Source organism: Gadus morhua, chromosome 17 (genome assembly GCF_902167405.1).
Source record: "Gadus morhua chromosome 17, gadMor3.0, whole genome shotgun sequence".
NCBI lineage: Eukaryota > Metazoa > Chordata > Actinopteri > Gadiformes > Gadidae > Gadus > Gadus morhua.
Window position 1 is genome coordinate 16,111,671 of NC_044064.1, and position 20,774 is coordinate 16,132,444.

Here is a 20,774-nt window from a genome sequence, read left to right on the forward strand (position 1 = left end):
AATTGGATAATCGGTACGTAATGATTTACGACATGATTGACGTTTTATATTACGGCAGGTGCATCATACGAGATGATTTATAGGCCAGCAAATATGTCAATATATTTTTTTAAAGGACAGTGTTTTCTTGTTCGAAGTTTTCTATGCACAAGTTATATTTGCATATGCTCGGATCTTTAAAAAGGCACAGCGGAGGATTGCCCACCCATGCATATCCTGCGCGCGTGAGTCACTGGTGATTGCCCGCGCCCACGACGAGTAGGTGAGAAGGAAAGGGCACGAGACAAGTTGTGCGCACAGGCATTGCGTCATCTGGTAACTTCTGTATACAATCTCACTTTGATTTATCAAAATCCCTGTGAGCTATGAGAATTGCAAAGTTAGAATCACTCAAGCAGTAAAGATTGTTTTTGTTTTCTTACATTTTTAAATTTTACTAAAGTGGGAAACAAGCCATTTTTAGAGGCCCTCATTGGTCATTAAGACAGCTTTTAATTTTTTTGTACAATGAAATGGCCCCACGGATTGGGTTCTGTTTCAACATTAAACACACCTCTATAAATCAAAATAGTTCAACCCTATTTAAAGAATAACAAATGGAAAGCACCGGTCCGCAAAGCGCAACAGAGGGGGCCTCTATGGCCGGTGCAACCGGGGCTGTGCAAGGGAGCCTTGTTGCTACTGCGGCTATTTAGGTCACTGTGCTTCTCAGTCGGTCAGGAGAGTCTCGCTCTGGTGAGCCCCCGCTGCCCTCTGGTGGTACAAACGCTCCCTGCATCTTGTCCTCGTCCACATCTTTCTGAATGGTGGTCAGTGAAATTACAACAGCATGATATCGGTTTTTGAATCCAGAATTAGTGATTCTGTCAAAACAAGAAAAAAACAGCAAAAGCAACAGGACTTTGACTTATTTATTTACAAAAAAATGAAAAGCAAAACTACAATAGAAAACAAAGACATTTCACCCAGCCAAACTTGAACACGCATGACGAAGCTGGCAGCGATTGCACAGAATCAACGAGGATATGTGCACAAGTATGTTTGGAAAAATTAAAAAACCACAAACAGAAAAAGACGTCTTCGTGGCTTGTGTGTCAGGGTTGACCTGCAGTTAAAACGCTAGCTCCGAATCCCCTCCCTCGGCTAGAACTTGAACTCCTTGTATTTCTTGGCCCCTCCCCGGTTGTCCTGGGGCTGCGCCTTGCGTTTCTTTTGCTGTGAGGAGGAGGAGGAGGAGGAGGAGGAGGATTTAAAGGGTGTTGGGAGTAGAACAGTGGGATGGAAGAGGAAAATATTATAATTAGTGCTGTCAAGCGATTGAAATATTTAATTTAATTAATCGATTAATCGCATTAATGGCATAGTTAACTCACGATTAATCGCAAATCTTTTTTCTATGCTAAATATCCCTTGATTTCTATGTCCCATTAATTGTTCTCATTTTAATGCTCTCATCAACATGGAGAAGTGCATCGGCTTGCCTTGTGCAAATGTTTTTTTATTGATATCAACATTGGCATATACTGATTAAAACAGGACGATACAAAAAAAAAGCCTGTAGGGCAATTAAACGATGAGAATACAAACATAATGCCTTGAAAATAGCAGTCAGGCTACTGCTTTTGTTTTTAAGCCAAAAAAATAAAATAAAAATTGTTTTTAAATAATAAATTGCGTTAATCGCGCGATAAAAAAGTTAACGCCGTTAAAATTGGTTTGCGTTAACGCCGTTAATAACGCGTTTAACTGACAGCACTAATTATAATATATATTATGTTATCGTTACTCTTGCGGAAAATCACTAATTGAATAAAGTTATTTTGGGACAAACCCGACTATTTTTACTTTAGGCAGCAACAACCAATATAGAAATAAATTGGAGGCACATTTTCCGCTCACGACTCTTTTCACAAACATCCTAGGAAATACACTGGTGTATATGTCTGCTCCTTTAATGTACCAGGGGCGGGTAGGAGCGTCCTCTGGTACATAAAACAAGCACACCTAATGTGTCCCGAGGGACACCCATTTGTCCTACGATGACGCCTCTGTGAAAAGGATAAATTATAGAAGATAAAACTGAAATAAAGAATGTAATAATTATTAACGATAAATCAAATTCAAATCGACATTGCGATGTAATAGAACGCTATTTGCAAATCGTAAAGGCTGCGATTGAATAAATACTATAGAATGATTTATTGCTTTTTTTGTGAATAATAGTGAACATAAGGAACTTTAAAAATAAAAATTGCATACCAAATCGCAATATTGGCCGAAATAATCGCAATTCGATCGTTTCACCAATTATAAAGCCCAACGACTCCTTCACCACACACCCTCTCGTCGTTTCATCGCGTACCTTCTGCTTGGCGGCGTGCTCGGCCACCATGTCGCTGAAGTCCTCCTTCTCCACCTGCGCCTGCTGCTCCCGCACGTGCTCCTCGTACTTCTGGGTCATGGCCATGGGGTCCAGCTCCAGCTCCTCAGGCGCCAGGGCTACCTCCACGCCCTGGGACTCCTGCCCGCCGCCCCCACCGCCCCCTGCCTTACGCGCTGCCATGGCCTGGGGGAGGGAGGGAGGGAGAGGGTGGTTAAGGTGGGATGGAATGGCAACCACACTCACTTTGAAGTATTTCGAGAACTTAAGAGGGAAAGTGCTTTATTTTTATCGTTTTTTTTAAGGGTAGAAAAGGTAGGGTCAGAAATAAGTGAGGATGTAATATAAATAAAAACATCACATACGTAACTTTGAAAGTCCAATTTCAGAAAAAATAAATAAATGGATATCCAAGCTCAACCAGCCCACTGTAATGCTCTTAGCAAAACACAGCTCTGCTAAGCTATGTTGCGTGCGCTCCTAGTCACAGGTACACGAGAGATTAGCCGTGGAATGGCGGGAATGTTCACTATCGATTCCGCATCTCACACTCAAGCAAATATGTTCTCACACACACCCAAGAAACAAAGTGGAGTCGGATGTGTTGCATGTTCTGGCTTGCCACAGGGTATGTAGTTCCCACCTACACACACACACACACACACACACACACACACACACACACTTACCGCCGAGATGTCGTATATGTGCGTGGATGCCATCATGGCCGCCCCCACAGCGCCCGTCCGCCTCTCTGGGAGCACGGTGAACAGCTGGGGCGTCTCGTTGCTATGGATACGAGCGGGAGAGAGAGAGAGTCAAAGTGGATCCACGGTGAGCTGGATGATGCTGGCGTCTTAAGTTCATGCGTTATGGTCAAGTGTACCAAAGGAAAAGGACACCGTGTCCCCGGTTTGTCAGTTGGAGAACAGAATGAAGTAACCAAAGTGTCCAACTTCAAATGTATATTACGATACTGACATTTCATTAACATAGGCTATAACTTGTTGCTACTAGCCTTAAACAAGATAGTTGTACTATTGTTTCAATCTGTTAACTTTGGAAGAAAAAAATCTGTTCTGAATATAGTCTGATCTCATGCTAGAAATACGGCATGAGATTCTATTTCTGGCTGCAGATATGAGCTTAAGAAGTGCTACAAGAAACACACTGTCAACATCTCATCATTTGATTACATAACCGCTTCCTGCCAAGATCTGAGTGGTTTGCACAAGAGCTTGATATTGGCGATGAGACAGAAAACCAAAGAAAATGTAAGGACACTTGTTCTGACACAGAACCCTGGGCATACTGTCAAAATAATCCATCTTTCACATTAAATATTTAGACTGATACAACTGGCACTAATAAAACTATAAAAATAATAGTTTTAGAGCAACGGCTAAACACTACACATGAAACCCCTATAATTATTACTTGTGAACTCCCCAATACATCTAAACGCCAGTATTGGTGAAAAATAAATCCTGTATTATATCCAACAACAACCGTCTCTTCAGCAAAACGTTCTGGGGCTGTAAACAGAAACCCCGACCACAGGAAGGGTCTTTGGAAGATCCCATGAGGTCGTCAGTGAGCTCACCCGTCCATGGCCTCCTCGATCTTCTTCTTCCTCAGCTCAATCAGCTCGGGCGTCTCCATGCCGGCAGGGACGGACGACAGGCCTCCTGGGGTGATCAGCCCGCTGCAACACACACACACACAGGATCACCATGTGTCCACAGAGAAACAGCAGTAACAATAGCAGACCGATCATGATGGGATTGTCAGACCACCGTCAGACTTAGTGACCGCCAAATTCATACACCAGAGGAAATCCCAACCGTTTTTCAAATATTTGGGTTTGATCTGAATACTGGGGAGGACCATAGTTGTATTTACATAAACAAACAACTTTATATGCACCAATTGATGGTCGGTCTATCCAATGGCGTCCAGAGGCCTTTAGGTCTGCAGGCGTTGATAATGCCCCATGGAAATCGAAAATGAGATTTCATACTAACACGCATTTAAGCAAATTGGTCTGTAAAAAGGCTACTTTAACGTGTGATCGAGGTCCAAATGTTGAGCATGTTTTTCCTGAACCTAACTCCTGTTCTGGACCCTCCAGTACCTGTCCGCTGGGGTAAAGAAGCCGGTTTCGTCTGGCTTCTCCTCGTCGCTCTCCTCCTCTTCCTCCTCTTCGGAGGACTCCTCGTCCGAGGGCTCCAGCTCCCCCCAGGGGGTGCGGTCCACCTCCTCCTCCTCGGCCTTGGCCTGGGACACACGGTGATATGGTCGTCTTTAACAACAGGCCCAGCCGGAAGAGAAACTGGGGCGGCACACTTCACAGAGAAGGACGATTTTGTTCCCGGCTAGCCGAAACCAGGAGAATCTTTGTCGACTAAATTGTTTTATACTCTTCTAAGTAAATCGAGAGCTGTTATCAACGATTTCCCACTGCGGGTTAGTACCGCACCCACGATACTAACGTCTGGCAGTGCCAAAAAAGGTCAGGTCCGATTTTCTATGCTTTCCCCGCTATCACATCACTTTGTTCTGGCACTTTTTTAACCGCGACAAGTATTGCTGCCCACGCTGGAGCTATTGTAGCGCTGCATTCCAAAAGAACCAACAACCCGTTGCTTCTATTTTTGAAACCAAGAACAAAAGAGCTACGAGATGAAGAACACGAGGGAGAATGTGTAATTTGCCTTCAACTGGTCCATTATATGTTGCGTGGGAAAGGACCTATACTGGCCATGATGCAAATGTAACTCTTAAGCACTAAAGATATTCAATGGGGGAGGGGGGGGGAATTGACAAAGACACCAATGTGAACAATATACCGTCCATTATGAGTCCCCATCCCCTTTATACGAACCAGCCACGTCGTGACACCTATTTATAGTTTTTGTTGTCGGGCAGGTTCTGTGTGTTTGTGCGTGTCAGTGAGTGAGAGAGGTATTCACCTGGAAGTCTCCAGCGTTGGTGCCAAACACGTCTCCGTACAGGGGCTTGCCCATCTCGTCCACGGGCGGCTTCCCCCAGCCGCCGGCATGGTAGCCAAACGTACAGTTCTGATTGGACGGGAGACAGGAAGGAGAGAGGAGAAAGGTGAGACGTAGGATAATCAATGTTGGTTGGATGAAACTAAAAAAACGGAGATAAATAATATAGAATGAGAAAGGAAGAATGGAGAAAAATATAATAGTCAAATATAAAGTCATAGAGAGATGAGGAGATGATGAGGGGAAAAGGGAGGAAAATAAGGAGTGAAGGCATGAGGAGAAGGATGGAGGGATAGAGGGCAGGGAGAACTCCTCCAGCCTGGTACCTCTGGGATGGGGGCGTTGAGGCCGGGGATCTTAAGGTTGGGGTACGAGGGCGGTGGTCCGTAGCGCTGCATGGCGATGAGCCAGGGTGGGGGCACCTTGTGGGAGTTCTTAGGAGGGAGGAGAAAGAGTGAATTAAAAAGGTATTAAAAAATAATCATCCAAGAGAAGAACGACTTCATACACAGAACAACAGTCAATCTGCAGGTTTTAACAATTTAGTAGTTTAATAGTAGTAAAACTTTCGGCCACAGTCATATTCATTCATATTTATATGAAATCAATCTTGCAATTATACATAATACTAAATATTTATGTTCAATATGGGATTTTTCATTAAAAAAGGGTTTGAAATACCCATAAACCATTTGTTAGTCCTTGTGGAGAAGATAACATTAAAATGGCAATGATTCAGCAGTACTCACTGGTCCGACGGGCATTCCCAGAGCGATGCGCAACTCATCGGACAAATCTCCTGGCTTCTTCTCCTTGAGACGGGTCTCAAACTCTTTCCCCTGGAGAAACACAGAGATAGAGCAAGAGAGAGAGGTTGAGAGGGAAGAACACACACCATTGAGCAATCGTTATTGTTGAAGCATCGTGCCTTCAAAATAATAGCGCGAAAAACCCCTGCACTTCCCAGGGCTGCCTCTGGAGGGTGCTGACGTGCTACCTCGTAGTAAAGGTCCCCGTGGATGGTGAGCTTGGGCTTCATCTGCCACTTGAAGAAGGCATCGTGGAGCTTCTGGTAGTCGATGTCAATCTTGCCCATCTTGGGACGCACCTTCTCCCTCATCTTGGTCTTCATGGTCTTGGCATCTTCCTGCAAGCAGAGGAAGGGGGGGAAATTCAGTCTCTTCCAAGGGTCCGGATCACTCCTGAACCCGGTACTAATGAGAGAATCGGTAGCGCTAGCATGATGGAACACAAAAAGTGGTTCCCCATTTAATACGCCACCATAAACAAAAACACTTTATCTATTCCGAGCTCCAGATGAACTCCAAAAAGGCTTTTTCTATGCTTCTCTTGTATCTACAATGCATCTTTCAAGGCAAACAAAAAGGCCTTTTTGAGACCAAAATCGCTGACATTCCGTCACATGCTCAATTCAACTAGGCAATCCTTAAAAATAAAATAAGAAATACCTCTCGGGCTGTGAAATTAACAGAATTTCGATCGCGCCTTCTATTTTTGGGTCAAACGATCTCCAAACTAATATTGTAACAATCTTTTTTTTCTATAAAGTATATTTATTTTAATCATTAAATGTTTAAAAGAAGTTGCAGAACAGCTAGAAACATATTTGTAAATTTTCTATTTGAACATTGTCTATTCTTTTAAAGGGGAAATTGTAAAGTTCTCAGCTACAAAGTATTTTTTGGGAGAGAAATGCTGAATAAATGCATCATGTGTTCAAACTCAAAGAAAATTGTTTTAATGCTCGTGATTTCAAAATTGTCTAAAATAATCGTGATTAGGATTTTTTCTATAATCGAGCAGCCCTTATACCTCCTAGCTCTAGCATTCAACCCCTCCCAGCCACCAAAACCCCCCCTCCCCCCCGCACACCCCATCCACCCACCTTCTCCTGCAGCGCCTCCCTCATCTCCTGGATGCCGGTGCGCTTGATGAACTCGGGCAGCTCGAAGGGGGGCTTCTCTATGCCCCTCTTGCCCTGCAGGTACTTCCTCTTGAAGCACCAGTGGCGCGGCACCGGCACCGTGTTGCGCGTGGCCTTAAGGTGCACCAGCAGCTTGGGCTCTTGAGCCGTCACGTCGTGCATCTCCACCACGTCGGGGCGTGCCACCAGCTGGGGGTAGGGGGGGGGGGAGGGTTAGAGAGAGGCGGACGGGCGGGCGATGGTAACGGTGCTTGAGATAGTACGGCCAGCGACGGTACTCCCCGAGGACAAAGATGGTCTTATTGATAAAAGTCAAAGGCAAACCAAAGTCGATTCAAAACGAAGAAATTTCCCTCTCAATTCACCTTTCCATTTTTTAAAGAGAAATCTCACCAAGTAATATGGAGGAATAACAGTTCACGTCTCGACGACACAATAGTCTTATTGATAAAGTCAAAAGAAAACCAAAGTCAATTCAACCTGAGACAATATCCTCTTAATTCACCTTTCAATTATAAACAGAAATCTCAGAAAGTAATACAGAGGAATAACAGTTCAGGCTAAAACTCACTGAAATTTTTCTTATCAGACCAGGTGAGTGAGGGGGCGTGCCCAGGTCCCTACCTGTTTGAGCTCGGCCACCGTCAGTCTGTTCATCCTCCTCATCTTCTTCTTGGAGAGCTTGGACACGTCGGGCCTCATGTCCTGCAAGGAGCGGAAACAACATCATCAATGCTTCGGTTCCACTCATTCCGTCACTTCTCCAGTGAGGCGCACCGATGAAGGTCTGAGAGTGGACGAACGGGACGTCCGAAGGCAGCGTTAGAGTGTAGCGATGGCCGAGGGCGCTTACGTCGTCGCTGTCATCGCTGTCCTTCTTCTCCTCCTCGAAGCCCTTCTTCTTCAGCAGGTTGGCCAGGGGCTGGTCCGTCTTTTCCGGCTCCTTCTCCTTCTCTTTCTTCACGTCGTCCGTCAGCTGACAAAGGAGGGAGTGGAAGAGTTATATACAGACATGGTTCAGAGGTCACACCGACAGGGTTCAGAGGTCACACCGACGGGGTTCAGAGGTTAACTGGACGTGGTTCAAAGGTCACACAGACGTGGTTTACACTGAGGAGGGAAATCGCTCAGCCACAATAACCAAAAGGAAAACCATAAAATATGAAAATAGTCCTGGTTAGCGATATTAAAATTAGATAAATAGACTAATACTTTATTGATCCCAGGGAAAATTCAAAGTCACACACACACACATATATACACACACACACACACACACACACACACACACACACACACACACACACACACACACACACATATATATATATATACACACACACACACATATATATACATATACACACACATATACACACACACACATATATATATATACACACACACATATATACACACACACACGCATATATACACACACACACACACACACACACACACACACACACATATATACACACACACACACACACACACACACACACCATATATATATCATTTAAAAAAACAGCAGGAGCTGGGGCTGACTTTGAACGCCTCGAAGATCCTCTTGAAGAAGATGAAGTTGGGGTCGTAGATCTGCGGTTCCTCCGTCACGTACTCGATCTCCACCTCGTCCTCCTTCTCCTTGTCCTTGTCCTCCCCGTCCTTGTCTCCGTCCGCCTCGGGCTTCTCCTGGCCCTGCAGCTCCCGCTTCTCCTGCGCACGCTTCTTCTTGTTCTTCTTCTTGCGGTTCCTGCGCTTGCGGTTTTTCTGGAGGAGGGACAGAAGGACACAGAGTCAGGCTAACTTCCTGTACAAGTCCTCTGGTTAATGCAATAATCTACTGTTTTACTCAAGTATGGTTCAGCAACAGTTTACGCAACGTCATCTATTATGTGTTCAATTACTAAATGCGAAAATAGAATAAAAATAATAAAAGCAGCATTCTACAGATCAACATCGGCCGGTTCTCAAGTCAAAACGTTAACCGGGCCTGGTGTGGGCTGGATGGCCCCAACCGCGGCAGAGGACCTACGTCTTTCTTTGACAGCTGTCCGTCGTCTTCGTCCGTCTCCGACATGCCCAGGGCGGAGGAGCCCGTCATCTCAGTGTCGGCTCCCTCGTCATCCTCCTCTTCCTCCTCTGATCAGGAGAAGGACAACGCCAACGAATTAGGACTTTGTTCAGCGGGACGACGCTATTGTCCACCGTGACTCACAAGTGACTCTAGACAAAGGTCTTCCACTATTTAAGTATGGCTGAGGTTGTCTTGCGCTGCGCTAGGAGGCCAAAGGGTGGGACCCTAGACTACATTGAGCATGGAACCCGGTTCCTTGGGGTCCGGTACCTTGGGGCCCGGTACCTTGGGGCCCGGTACCTTGGGGCCCGGTCTAGGGCGGGGCGCACCGTGTGCTGGGGGGGGCTGGTACCTGTGGGGTCGGTGAGCTGGCCCTGTCGCATCTCCTTCAGCTGCAGGATCTTCTCCAGCGCCTGGGGGATCTTGGGCCCGGCCACGCTCGACTCCTCCCCCTGCCAGCTCTGCAGAAGCGGAGCGCCGACGCAGTCAGAGAGGAGGTGGAAACACACACACGCACTGAACAGCTGCACTCGGGATTGTAAAGAGGTAGGAATGGATATGAGAGTACCGCCCACGGGGAAATATTGCACAAGTCCCAGTCAACAAGAACCCACAGATTGGGCACAGTGTTTGCGCAAGACACCTTCAAACACACTGTGTTCAAGTCATTTCAAAACACACACACACACGTTTGGAGGGCCTACCTCTCTGCCGTCCTCTCCGGGAGGGGGGGGGACCCTCTGTCTCTGGGTGGGCATCATGCTCACCCCTGGGGGGAGGGGCCCACGAGGGTCCATACCTACACACACACGTAGGATGATGTCATGATTCAGCGGCCATCACTGACCCAAGCTACAGGTTTGATATGCTACAATGGGCTTGATGTTATGGATCACGATATAGACGCCAAATCAATAGATTCAAATGGTATTATTAAACGCATGCTAGTCCATCCAAGTGACGATAAGATACAATCAACACGCCCATTGTGCGGACAGAACCATAAGACAGCGATGCTTATAAGATTTAACATAGCGCGCCACACACACACACACACACCTCTCATGGGGTTGCCTGGAGACATGGAGGACATCATGGGTGGCCTGGGGCCCATGTCCGGCCCTCCGGGGCCAGAGTGTATCTTGGCCATCTGCTGCTGCCTCTCATGCTCCAGCAGCACCGCAGCCTGGAGAGACGACATACAAGATCACCATTAATACAACTATTATACCTCAACACCACCATTAAGATCACTGCCCCGTTAATACAACTATTAATATAAAAATCACACCACCGTTAATAAAACTATTAAAACTATTATCGGACCACTATCAATTACATGAATATAGCATTACATCACCATTTATAACATCGTACCAAGTTGGCTCACGTGGTGACAGGGTATTGATCGACTAAAGACGGGGGGAGCACAATCGCATGACACGCCCCAACAGAGCAGGCTGACATGCAGAAAAACATAGGCCTCAACAACACCATTCACGGTTAAAATAACTCAACAACGACCACAGTGTTCCCTCAGCACCGGTACAACCCTCTTGACCCCCGAGTGACCCTGGGGGAGGTAGGGAGGCTGCCGATCGGCCACAAAGCACAACAACAAACGGTCCTGCTGCCTCACCCTCTTCTGCTGCTCCAGAAGCTCCTGCTCCTCCATGATGCGGGGGTCCCCCTGCCCAGAGAAGACACACGCATTCAATATTGAGGTACACAATCAAGGTTGACACACACAAACACAAACCACCTCCTTTCAGGAACAGCACCAGCGCCTTCATTGGGCTGTACTTAAGGGCTGATGATGGCGCCCACGTTCCCACGTGACGTGCGCCTCCCAACAATTATAACCTTCCGTCGAAAGCGACACAGCAGCGAGGGCTGTGTTTGGTCCACTCGCTAAAACCCGACACAGAACCGAAACAGGTTAGCGACTGCGTCGACATGGTCCTTGCGTTGCGTGAACGTGGAACCATGATGGGCCCTTTAGAGCCCAGCGAGGGGACGACCCCGTGCCGGGCGGCTCCACTGTCACCTGGGCCCTCACCTGGTGCTTGGCCCTCTCCTCCTGCTGGATCATCATGGCGGCCCGCTGCTGGGCCATCTTCAGCTGCTCCTCCTGGGAGAGGCCCGGGGGCATGCGCATGCCGGGTGGCGGCGGACCCCCGGACATCATGCTCATGGCCTGCAGCATGCCCATGCCCGGGGGCAGGGGCGGCATGGGCATGGGGGGCATTGGCGGGAGCCCCTGCATCTGGCAGACAAACGGACGGAGAGCATAAGACTGGGGGGGGGGGGGTAGAGTGACCAACATGAGACTTGGGGGGGGGGGGGGGGGGGGGGTAGAAACCAACATGAGACTAGGGGGGTAGTGACCAACATAAGACTAGGGGGGGTAGAGTGACCAACATGAGACTAGGGGGGGTAGAGTGACCAACATGAGACTATAGTTGGTATATACAGAGCATAAGACTATGTGTGGTATAGACAGCCCATAAGACTAGGGGTGGTATAGACAGACGGACAGAACATAAGACTCTGTGGTATCGAAAGACATTGCACTATGGTTGACAAAAACAGAATTAGACTAAGGTGGCATTGACACTGACAGACACAAGGACCGATCATGCGAGTTAAAGTGTGAAATAGGCACTGACAGACAGAATTTGACTAAGGGTGGTGTAGATAGACAAATATAAACAAATATTTGAGACCACAATGCAGCCCGATTTGTGTTAATGTTTTGCTCGACATTTGTCTTCTTCAAGGTTGGCCAATCGCTTTACCTCTTCACGGCATTGTCTGACCCACTAAAGTTGTGTATTACAGAGTCCTGGGTTACATATGGGGCAAGGTGTGACCATGTTTAGTTCATTTACCTGAGGGCCCATGGATTTATCATCGTTGGGTTTGCTGAGGAGAACCCCCGTCTGTAGAATAGAAAATAGATTATTGATAACCCATGTGTAAGCCCCAACACTACCAGCTTTCTTGTATTTTTTAATAATATGCATTAAAGAATATATTAACGTATAACGTCAACTGACAGTTGGTTGTAACGTTTTGCTACTTAGTGTGAGACTGAAATAGTATCTTATTCAAAATGAATTCACATTGCACTGATATACTATTTTGCCAAAATGACTAGCCATCACTAAAACTTCTGCTAGATATCAACAAGTTTACCTGGATCATGTATCCCTTGAGCCTATCGATCAGCTCCTCTCTTGGACCTTAAGAACAGAAAAACAAGAACAAATGAAAACAAAAACATAATAACTTTGCTTCAAGCAATCTTGTGACGTTATTTAGGGGTAAATGTTAGTCCTGCATCACTAACTACATTATCTCCGCCGCAATAATAGCATGCAAGAAGGACGCAAGTTCGGCTAATGTTAACCACCATGGCTCTTATTTGGTGAGACAAATCCCGCAATAAATCCAAATTCAGCACGCTTGGAAATGTACTTGTCTTGAATAGATCTTGATAACTTGAAAATAAAGCCTCTCGGATTTTAATTTCACGTACCAGGGCCTGGAAGTAGGAACTTACCGCTTCGCATGGCTAGCTAATGTTGACATTGTGCTAATTGTGTTAGCTAAACAGCAGCTCTAGCGAGGCCTGTCTGTGTTTCCCTAGCTCTACTCACCCATGTTTGGTGCTCCCAGCTCCCCCAGTTTGGCTTGCAACTCCGGGTGGCTCCATGTGTTCAAAGCTACAATGGCAGACCCTAAATCGGACGGTAGAGATTCAGTGCCCGGTGGGCCATCGGATGCCATGTTGCACTTCTTTGAATGAACAACGACGGCGGCTGCGGACGACACGCGATCGACGAGAACGGGAATGTTTGTGAAGCATTATGGGAGAAACGACGGAATTATGGGAAATGTAGTCCAAAACACAGTGCGGTAGTTCTGCGAATTTGACACTAGGTGTCACAATTTACACAGAACCTTAACCGACTAGGACGAGTTTTTTAATGAACGTTATAATTACAGTTATTTTACACTGTCACTCGTTTTTATTTTTCACATAGTATTTTTGTTTTATTATCAAAATCTCCATAAGTGGCACAAAACAAGGCGCTCAAACGAGTATCGCTGCTGTCTACCAGCTACCAGTTTCAGCTGTTCCCTGTTTCAATTCCTGCGCAGACGCACAGATTGGAGGGCTGTCGGTGGTTGTGGCCAGGGCACTCAGTCCAAATAATTTGACTAAAAGAGACTGCTCACGAACAAGGGGAGGCGTGGGACCAAAGTTAACATGTAAAGGAAGCGGAAAAAGTTAAACAACGCAATCAACGTAAGCTTCTGCTTTTATGAAGAATCATCAGAGGTAATCGTTTTTCTTCTCCTATTTCTTTGGTAGTATATAGAAATATGGACCAGTTGTGATCATGGATTACGGCGTGGCTGGGTGTGCAACTGTTTCATGTGCACTGTATCAACATCACACCACATTTTGCAAGATCCTTAAGCCTTATTTTCTCCAATATACGGAAACAGCTGGACAGCTGTTAAAAAGTGTTTTATAGGTCGCCCAGCTGTTTTTGTGGGTTAACTCGTTGAGTAGTTGGTATTGACAGCTGGACATGCACTATCGTTTCGTGCGAACCACACCTAATAGGCTACGACTAAACAAACAGCGCTATTTCCTAATAACAGCTTTCTTTTTTGATATAAGCGATCTACCTCGGCGGTATAACTGGCCCTAATTTCTCCAGTGTTTCTTTTTTCTCGCTGTTCTAGCAAAACGAATAGCAACAACACTTTGTTAAACATACCCTCCACTCCTTATTTACCGTCCTGTTTGTTTTTTTTGGATCTCAATGAAATATGATCTCAGAGAAAGCATTGCACGAAACTATTTCGCTATTTTTTTCTGCAAACACCGTCCAACCTCAAAGCTTCCCTAATCTATAAACATAATGGTGAAACTAGTTTTCACCAGTTTTTCCAATGAAAGCCTATTTAATCAGGATTCCTGTTTACACAACTACACGGGTTGTAAATTACGTTATAACACAAGCAAGAAACACACTTTTTACATCAACTTCCTCATCTGGGGCTTGGTCGACGCAACATTGTAATTCCACTTGTGTGTCTATTTGCTCAATCACAAATTATCAATGTTTTCTATGGCGCCAGCTTGATTCAATCAAGACCATAACAACACCATTAAAACTGCGGGACAATAAAGGTGTTGCCACGATCAATGGCCAAGTTGAATATTATTACCATTTTGGGTAATTTCCTCCTCAATGACTGGCAATGGAGGGAAGGGTAGCTATCAGGTAATAATAAAATAGTGAGGATGTAATCTTTTGAACATTGCCATCGAGTCTTTGTTTTTATTTTGAAAGTAATTACCCTCTTATACATCTCTGCCCCCCCCCTGCGCGCTTCTCGTAGCCAGCGCTGAACTTGTAACCCCTGAAAAATTATATTTTGCACGGGAGGATGATAAATCCTTGATATTAACAGAATAAGATCTCGCTTTTCAAGAGTGTGGTCCTTGATAATTTAAAAGACAGATTCCAGGCTATGTTATCTCTCCCTTTGAGTGCAACTCGAAAAAAATAAATAAATAACCACTAAAAGCCTCAGGGTTTCAAGAAGCCTACAAGATGCAGAGCGTAGATAAAGCTTATATTCTTACGTTGGTGTGTAGGTCAACAACCTACAAACATCTAGTGTGCAGGTCTAACAAAATGCAGTTGGGATTCTGAGAAAATAATATAGTACTGGTTTTATTACGCAAGCGTGTATGATATCATTATCTAAATCAGAACTATGCAACTATTATCACAGGCAGATCTATGTTGACACGAGCAACAAAATACGTATGCTAGGATTTTTAGCAAAGTCATACACTATCACGGCCACAAACATGACACATTTGTGTCGGTATGCTGTCTAACTTACATTTCACAAACGAGTTGAGTTCAACAGCAGCGTTTTTCCCCCCCACTAATGGGTGTGGCCACACTCAGCGAGGAGTAAATAAAAGGAAACAAAAAGAACAGTCACTGTACCCGCCGCCTTCTCAAGAGAGAGAAAAAAAATATACTTGATGATATTTAGAGAGCAGTTGCAGAGTTGCATAATAGTTGAAGCAACCTGGTAAAAAAAAAAAAAAAGAGCGAGAGAGAGGTACATTGACGAGAAAGAGATATTTAAATAGCCATCTCCCTTGTCTCTATTATAGGCCTATGACAGAAGAAAGAAAGTTGAAACACTGCTCAGTCGATAAGTTAAAAATACCTTAATCTTTTTATAGGAATTGTCTTTCGAGAGGCAAATAATGACTTTTTCCACAGTCGGGCCTACCTAATTACAACAACCAAGAAGCTTTAGTTTCTGATGCCATCTCTGTTTAGCCACAATCACAAGCACCACACCCTATCTGGTGACAAGACATGCAAAAACACAGGCAGGCGAACACAGAGACACACACACACAAAACACACAAACACATACCCACAGGCCAGAGACCACACACATAAAGACAATGCAAGGGAGTTTTATGCATGTGCTTGCATGCATGGGTACAGACCCATATCCTAAGTAAACTATTTTTCCCACACACACACACACACACACACACACACACACACACACACACACACACACACACACACACACACACACACACTCTGGGCTACTTGATTCTTCCAGGCACAGCCATGGAAACACAATTCAGTCGGGCATGGAGAAGTCATTATTGGACCTTCGGTGAACTGTGTTGTGTGTGCACAGGGTGTAATGGGTGTGGGTGCATTCCATTGCTTCAGTGTTGTCTGTACAGAGCAACATGGAGCTATAGTGTCCCCTTTAAAGTGACTATTATTTAGAATGACGTATATATGCTTAACATAAAGCTGTCTTAACTTGAGAGCTGTCTTAACTTGAGAGCTGTCTTAACTTGTGATGGCCAACCCAGATATACATCTGCAGAAGTATTCTTGGTTCACTTGTGTCCAGCAATTACAAAGTGAAGTAAAAATACTGAATGTCTGATTATTATAATCCACGTATTGTGCCTCTCTTTCTGTTCCCTGACAACAGCAGAGCTGGTGAACCCACAGACCCCCTGGGACCCTACCCGCCCCGCTAGCGTGATCGGAGCTGCTGTCTTCTCGCCGTCGTACCCCGGGATCCGTCCTCTGGTGGAGAAGATGTTCCCGGCCACCTCCGGACCCCGCAGCGCGTCGTCATTCTGAACCACATCCTCCTCACATTACACCGTCGGGGTTGTTTCTGGCCAACGCAGCATTCCATGGACAGCACATATCCCCGGATTGTGATTACATTTTGATAGCTGATCCGATTTTGCTGCTTTAATTTGCATTCTAACTGACGATTGGCCCTCGCCTTGGGAAGCCACTCCCTCTCTCCTAACTCCTCATCATCTCAGTGGCGACAGGCCTCTGTCGGCTCTCACTTCCTGTCCTCAAAGCCACTTAAGGAAGGCCTCGCCCTACTCAGTGATTGGACCTTTTTTTTAATCGACCAATCAACCATCAGCTCGGGGAGCGGCCAGTCGGTTTCGCTGTCTGACATGGAGGCGCCCATCTACGCCACGGGCATCGCCGCCAAGCTCAGGAGCCAATGGGATCGTGACGACGGCCTGGGTCAGAACCACAAGGCGGTGAAGTTCCTGGGGCAGGACTACGAGTCGCTGAAGGCCAACTGCGCCCAGCGCCGGGGCCTGTTTGAGGACCCCCTGTTCCCCTGCGCCCCCTCCTCGCTGGGCTTCGACGAGCTGGGGCCCCGCTCAGCCAAGACCTCGGGTGTCCGCTGGATGAGGCCCACGGTGAGGAGGGGGCGGGGCTGTATGCGGTGGGGGCGGGGCTGGATGTGGTGGGGGCGGGGTTTGATGTGATAGTGGCGGGGTTAATGTGATTGGGGCAGGGTTTGATTTGATGGGGTCGGAGCTTGATGAGGTGGGGGCGGGGTTTGATATGATGGGGGACGAGTTTGATGAGGAAGTGGATCTTCTTTTTACTATTATCTATTTTCATTTCTTACATTATTTCTTTCCCAAAAATATCTAATGATCAATTTCCAGGCTGTTATTCACAGCAGTAACCACAAGACAAACAGACCCTTTCCACAGAGGTGTCACCCTAGGACAAACATAGGTGTCGCTCATAACACTGAGCCTTACGTTTTTATCTGTCCTGCCATGACCCCTCTGAGGAGAGGGTCTGTTGAGGAAGCGTGAGCACAAGGGAGAGAACTCAGAGTCGGGTCATTCGAGGATGGGGACATTGGGATATTGAACTGGTAGTCAAACACCCCCTAGCCACTACGACAACTACTATGACTACTACATCATTCCCCCCCTCCAATACATAAGTCAGGACACTGAAAGATTTAGAACCGATTCAACATGATCTACCACATGTCTCTCGGTGTCTGCCTTCTCTATCTTCCTTCTTCCAGCCCTTGTTTCCTACTTGCAAGTCACATTCTCCTTGACTTGCTCTGTCTCCCCCCCCCCCCCCCCCCCCCCCCCCCCCCCCCCCAACCCAACCACCACTTTCCGGGCTGAGCCATAAATATGCAGCTGGCCCCCCCTCTGCAGTTACAATATGATACCAGTGTTAGGTGAATGTGTGCGTGTGTGTGTGTGTGCGTGCGCGTGGCTGCCATCCTTTGATTCAAACGAGGCCCTGCTGAAGTCAGCCCTGCATGTCGTGACTGGAGTGCTGGTGCACTGAGCAGACATGAAGCTACTAGGAGGCATGTCCTGGTTATAGGGTGACAGCAGTCTCTTAGCACCTGTCCTGTGTGTGTGTGTGTGTGTGTGTGTGTGTGTGTGTGTGTGTGTGTGTGTGTGTGTGTGTGTGTGTGTGTGTGTGTGTGTGTGTGTGTGTGTGTGTGTGTGTCTGTGGTTGTGTTTGTGAACTCAGTGTTCATGCGCATGTACGTGTGCATGTGTGTGTGTGTGTTTGAGAATGTGTGTGTGTGTGTACGTGTTTGTTAGTACACATGTGTGTTTGTACGTGTGTGTGTGAGTGTGTGTGTGTGTGTGTGTGTGTGTGTGTGTGTGTGTGTGTGAGTGTGTGTGTGTGTACATATGTGGCTTTGTGTGTGTTAGTGTGTGTGTGTGTGTGTGTGTGTGCGTGTGTTCCTACACCTGCGATGGGCCCATTTGTTCCCCATTGTCTCTGAAGCGTGCTCGCTCCATAATGCATCTGTCCCCCTGGCTCCATCAGGAGAGCTTTAATATTTACCAGCCTCACTGAGATCTCCATGCCCCAGAAGGAATGTCACGAGAGTGCTTGTAGCGTGAGACAGAAGGCAGAGGGAGAGAATTTGAGAGCGAGAGACAGAGGGAGGGGAAAGGGGAAGAGAGTGTGAGAGGCAGAGAAAATGCGAGAGGGAGAGAGACAGAGGGAGGGAGAGAGAAAGAGAGAATGTAAGAGGAAGAGAAACAGAGAGAGCTCAGTAGTAAGTGGGGGGAATTCTAGCTACACTTTTATCGCACTGAGGGGGAAGTAGTTTGACCAAGATCAGAGCAGCTACGGTTGTGATCTTTGTCTGTTGATTGCATCATTTATTAGAATTCGTTCTTGAGCAATCGTGGGTCGCGTGTGTGTGTGTGTGTGTGTGTGTGTGTGTGTGTGTGTGTGTGTGTGCGTGTGTGTGTGTGCGCGCGCGCGCGTGCGTGTGTACTTGTTTGTGAGAATCCAACCATGTTGCTGATGGGAATCTCACACAGGTAGTCGGGCTGCCCTTGTATGTAAATCCTGCTGAACACACGTTCTTATGTGCATGCATTCATGCAGCAGCAAATGAAGCAGAGTTGAACGTCCAATGAACAAGCAAGCACAGTTGAAGAGACGGAATATCCTCAAATCGGTTTCAAAGCAGTTTACAGTTTTAAACCGCTTTGAAGATATACTGTATTTCACAAGCTACAAAACAAAGGCATCATTCAATAACTGGCTGGAGACCCCTTGTCATCATAATGAAGGCGCATCAATGCATGGGAGCATTAGCTTCAGGCAGAGTCAAAGTCTTCTCAGGCCCTGACTCTGCCTGCCCATGGGTCAGGGCACAACACACAGCTTACACCCGCCGCAGACGCATCCCAGACACTTACAGTAGTTCTCTGGCTTTGCCATAGTAGCCCTAAATATTTAAAAGAAAACAAGACATAAGACAAAATGTGTTCATCTTAACCAGTAAAGGATTATTTTGGTGCCTTATTTAACAGTTAAGTCAGGTCAAAGTTCAAGAGAAATCTCACTCAGAATACTCGTATAGCTCTTCTTGGAAAAAATTGCGAGGGCGAATCCTTGCGTCGTCTACATGGCTAAATTTGTGTGTGTGTGTGTGTTTGTGTGTGTGTCTGACCACAGGAGGTTTGCCGGAATCCCAAGTTCATTATGGATGGAGCCACCCGCACAGATATCTGCCAGGGGGGTCTTGGTAAGTCACCACGAACGTCCCGCAACATTCCTGTCAAATGGTTGGCCGGGTAAACCACATGACTCAGCGATAAAGAGGGCCGCATGGGCCTGATAAGAAAAAATAGAAATACATTTTGTCTGTCATCGTGGAAGATGAAGCGACCGAAAGAGGGAGTATACTTTTCTTACAAAACATGCACCCTCGTGAAAGTCTGAGAAATGTGTTGTTACTGGCACACGAAGACTTTTACAAGACAGAACAAAGAGTAAAAATCCAGTTTGGAAAGAAAGCCTGAAGCTTTCAGGGTGACTCAGTTGGATTAACTGAAGGACTCGTGAACGGTGAAAGGTTGATATGTTTATAAATTAATCATTAGGTTCTCCGTCAAGAAACCCCCTTACCGGAAGACTTTTTGGACGAGCCTGTTTGAAAGAATTCCCGTCATGAAGACGCCCATTTTCCCCTTGTTGCGACGGGATGTCTCAACTCTTGGAGCCTCCTGCCTTCTTGTGTATTTGACCCGGGCGTGTGTACGTCGCAAACCGCTCCATAAAACCTGGGCTACACTCCCTCCACAGTGGGACGTGATAACATAGAAGAAAGAAAAGTTTATGACCGCAAAAATCAGCTCCTCGTACGTAAACAGCAACCCGATAGAGGACTGCTAGCCCTGCTTAGACACGTGTCCCCAGCTTGTGTCTCTACGGTGGCCTGGGGAAAGCCCTCCTACCCTGTGAGTCAGCCTGGGTCCAGCCATCATTCCCACCACTACAAACCTCCCAGTCAGAATGACGACCCTGGCGGCAATTCGAAGAAAAAAAAAACGTTGGATCAAATTCAACTTCATGCTAAATGTCCTGTGAGGCTGTGTAGAGACGACCAATCAGAAGGCTGGATTGAAACAGCCTCTCTCCTGCCTGC

At 46.4% G+C, this 20,774-nt stretch overlaps 2 protein-coding genes and 1 long non-coding RNA gene across 4 annotated transcripts in view; 1 reads left to right on the forward strand and 2 right to left on the reverse strand.

Annotated features, from left to right (window-relative positions):
* Positions 1 to 897: 897 nt before the first annotated feature.
* On the reverse strand, positions 898 to 13,334 carry sf3b2 (splicing factor 3b, subunit 2). The gene is made up of 22 exons (XM_030338826.1): positions 13,079 to 13,334; positions 12,615 to 12,661; positions 12,308 to 12,358; positions 11,476 to 11,682; positions 11,056 to 11,106; positions 10,476 to 10,602; positions 10,121 to 10,215; positions 9,769 to 9,877; positions 9,375 to 9,481; positions 8,885 to 9,109; positions 8,190 to 8,312; positions 7,961 to 8,041; positions 7,298 to 7,525; positions 6,389 to 6,538; positions 6,141 to 6,230; positions 5,718 to 5,825; positions 5,353 to 5,460; positions 4,515 to 4,657; positions 3,984 to 4,085; positions 3,070 to 3,169; positions 2,363 to 2,566; positions 898 to 1,215 (listed from the first exon to the last, which is right to left on the reverse strand). Exons 1-22 carry the CDS (start codon positions 13,206 to 13,208, stop codon positions 1,144 to 1,146), a joined length of 2,658 nt encoding a protein of 885 aa, XP_030194686.1. The 5' UTR covers positions 13,209 to 13,334; the 3' UTR covers positions 898 to 1,143.
* Positions 13,335 to 13,579: 245 nt separating this feature from the next.
* The window catches only part of capn1 (calpain 1), a 28,085-nt gene continuing 20,890 nt past the window's right edge, over positions 13,580 to 20,774 (forward strand). Inside the window, exons 1-3 of one of the 2 annotated variants that reach the window (XM_030338839.1) lie at positions 13,580 to 13,764; positions 16,497 to 17,244; positions 19,802 to 19,871. In XM_030338839.1, coding sequence (XP_030194699.1) covers positions 16,990 to 17,244; positions 19,802 to 19,871 — 325 coding nt within the window. In that variant the 5' untranslated portion in view covers positions 13,580 to 13,764; positions 16,497 to 16,989. The remainder of the gene's footprint in view (positions 13,765 to 16,496; positions 17,245 to 19,801; positions 19,872 to 20,774) is intronic. The other variant, XM_030338840.1, reaches the window with a different exon arrangement.
* The window catches only part of LOC115529817 (uncharacterized), a 1,863-nt gene continuing 108 nt past the window's right edge, over positions 19,020 to 20,774 (reverse strand). The window contains exons 1-2 of the long non-coding RNA XR_003973648.1: positions 20,255 to 20,774; positions 19,020 to 19,960 (exon numbers count right to left, since the gene is read on the reverse strand). The exon at positions 20,255 to 20,774 is cut by the window's right edge and continues 108 nt beyond it. This is a non-coding gene — a long non-coding RNA (uncharacterized LOC115529817). The remainder of the gene's footprint in view (positions 19,961 to 20,254) is intronic.

Coding starts and splice junctions, on each gene's coding strand:
- sf3b2 (XM_030338826.1), bottom strand. CDS start 13,208: ATGGCATCCGATGGCCCACCGGGCACTGAATCTCTACCGTCCGATTTA. Junction 8,042..8,189: donor ACAGCGATGACAGCGACGAC/GTAAGCGCCCTC, acceptor CGCTCCTTGCAG/GACATGAGGCCCGACGTGTC. Junction 3,170..3,983: donor ATCGAGGAGGCCATGGACGG/GTGAGCTCACTG, acceptor TCGTATCCATAG/CAACGAGACGCCCCAGCTGT.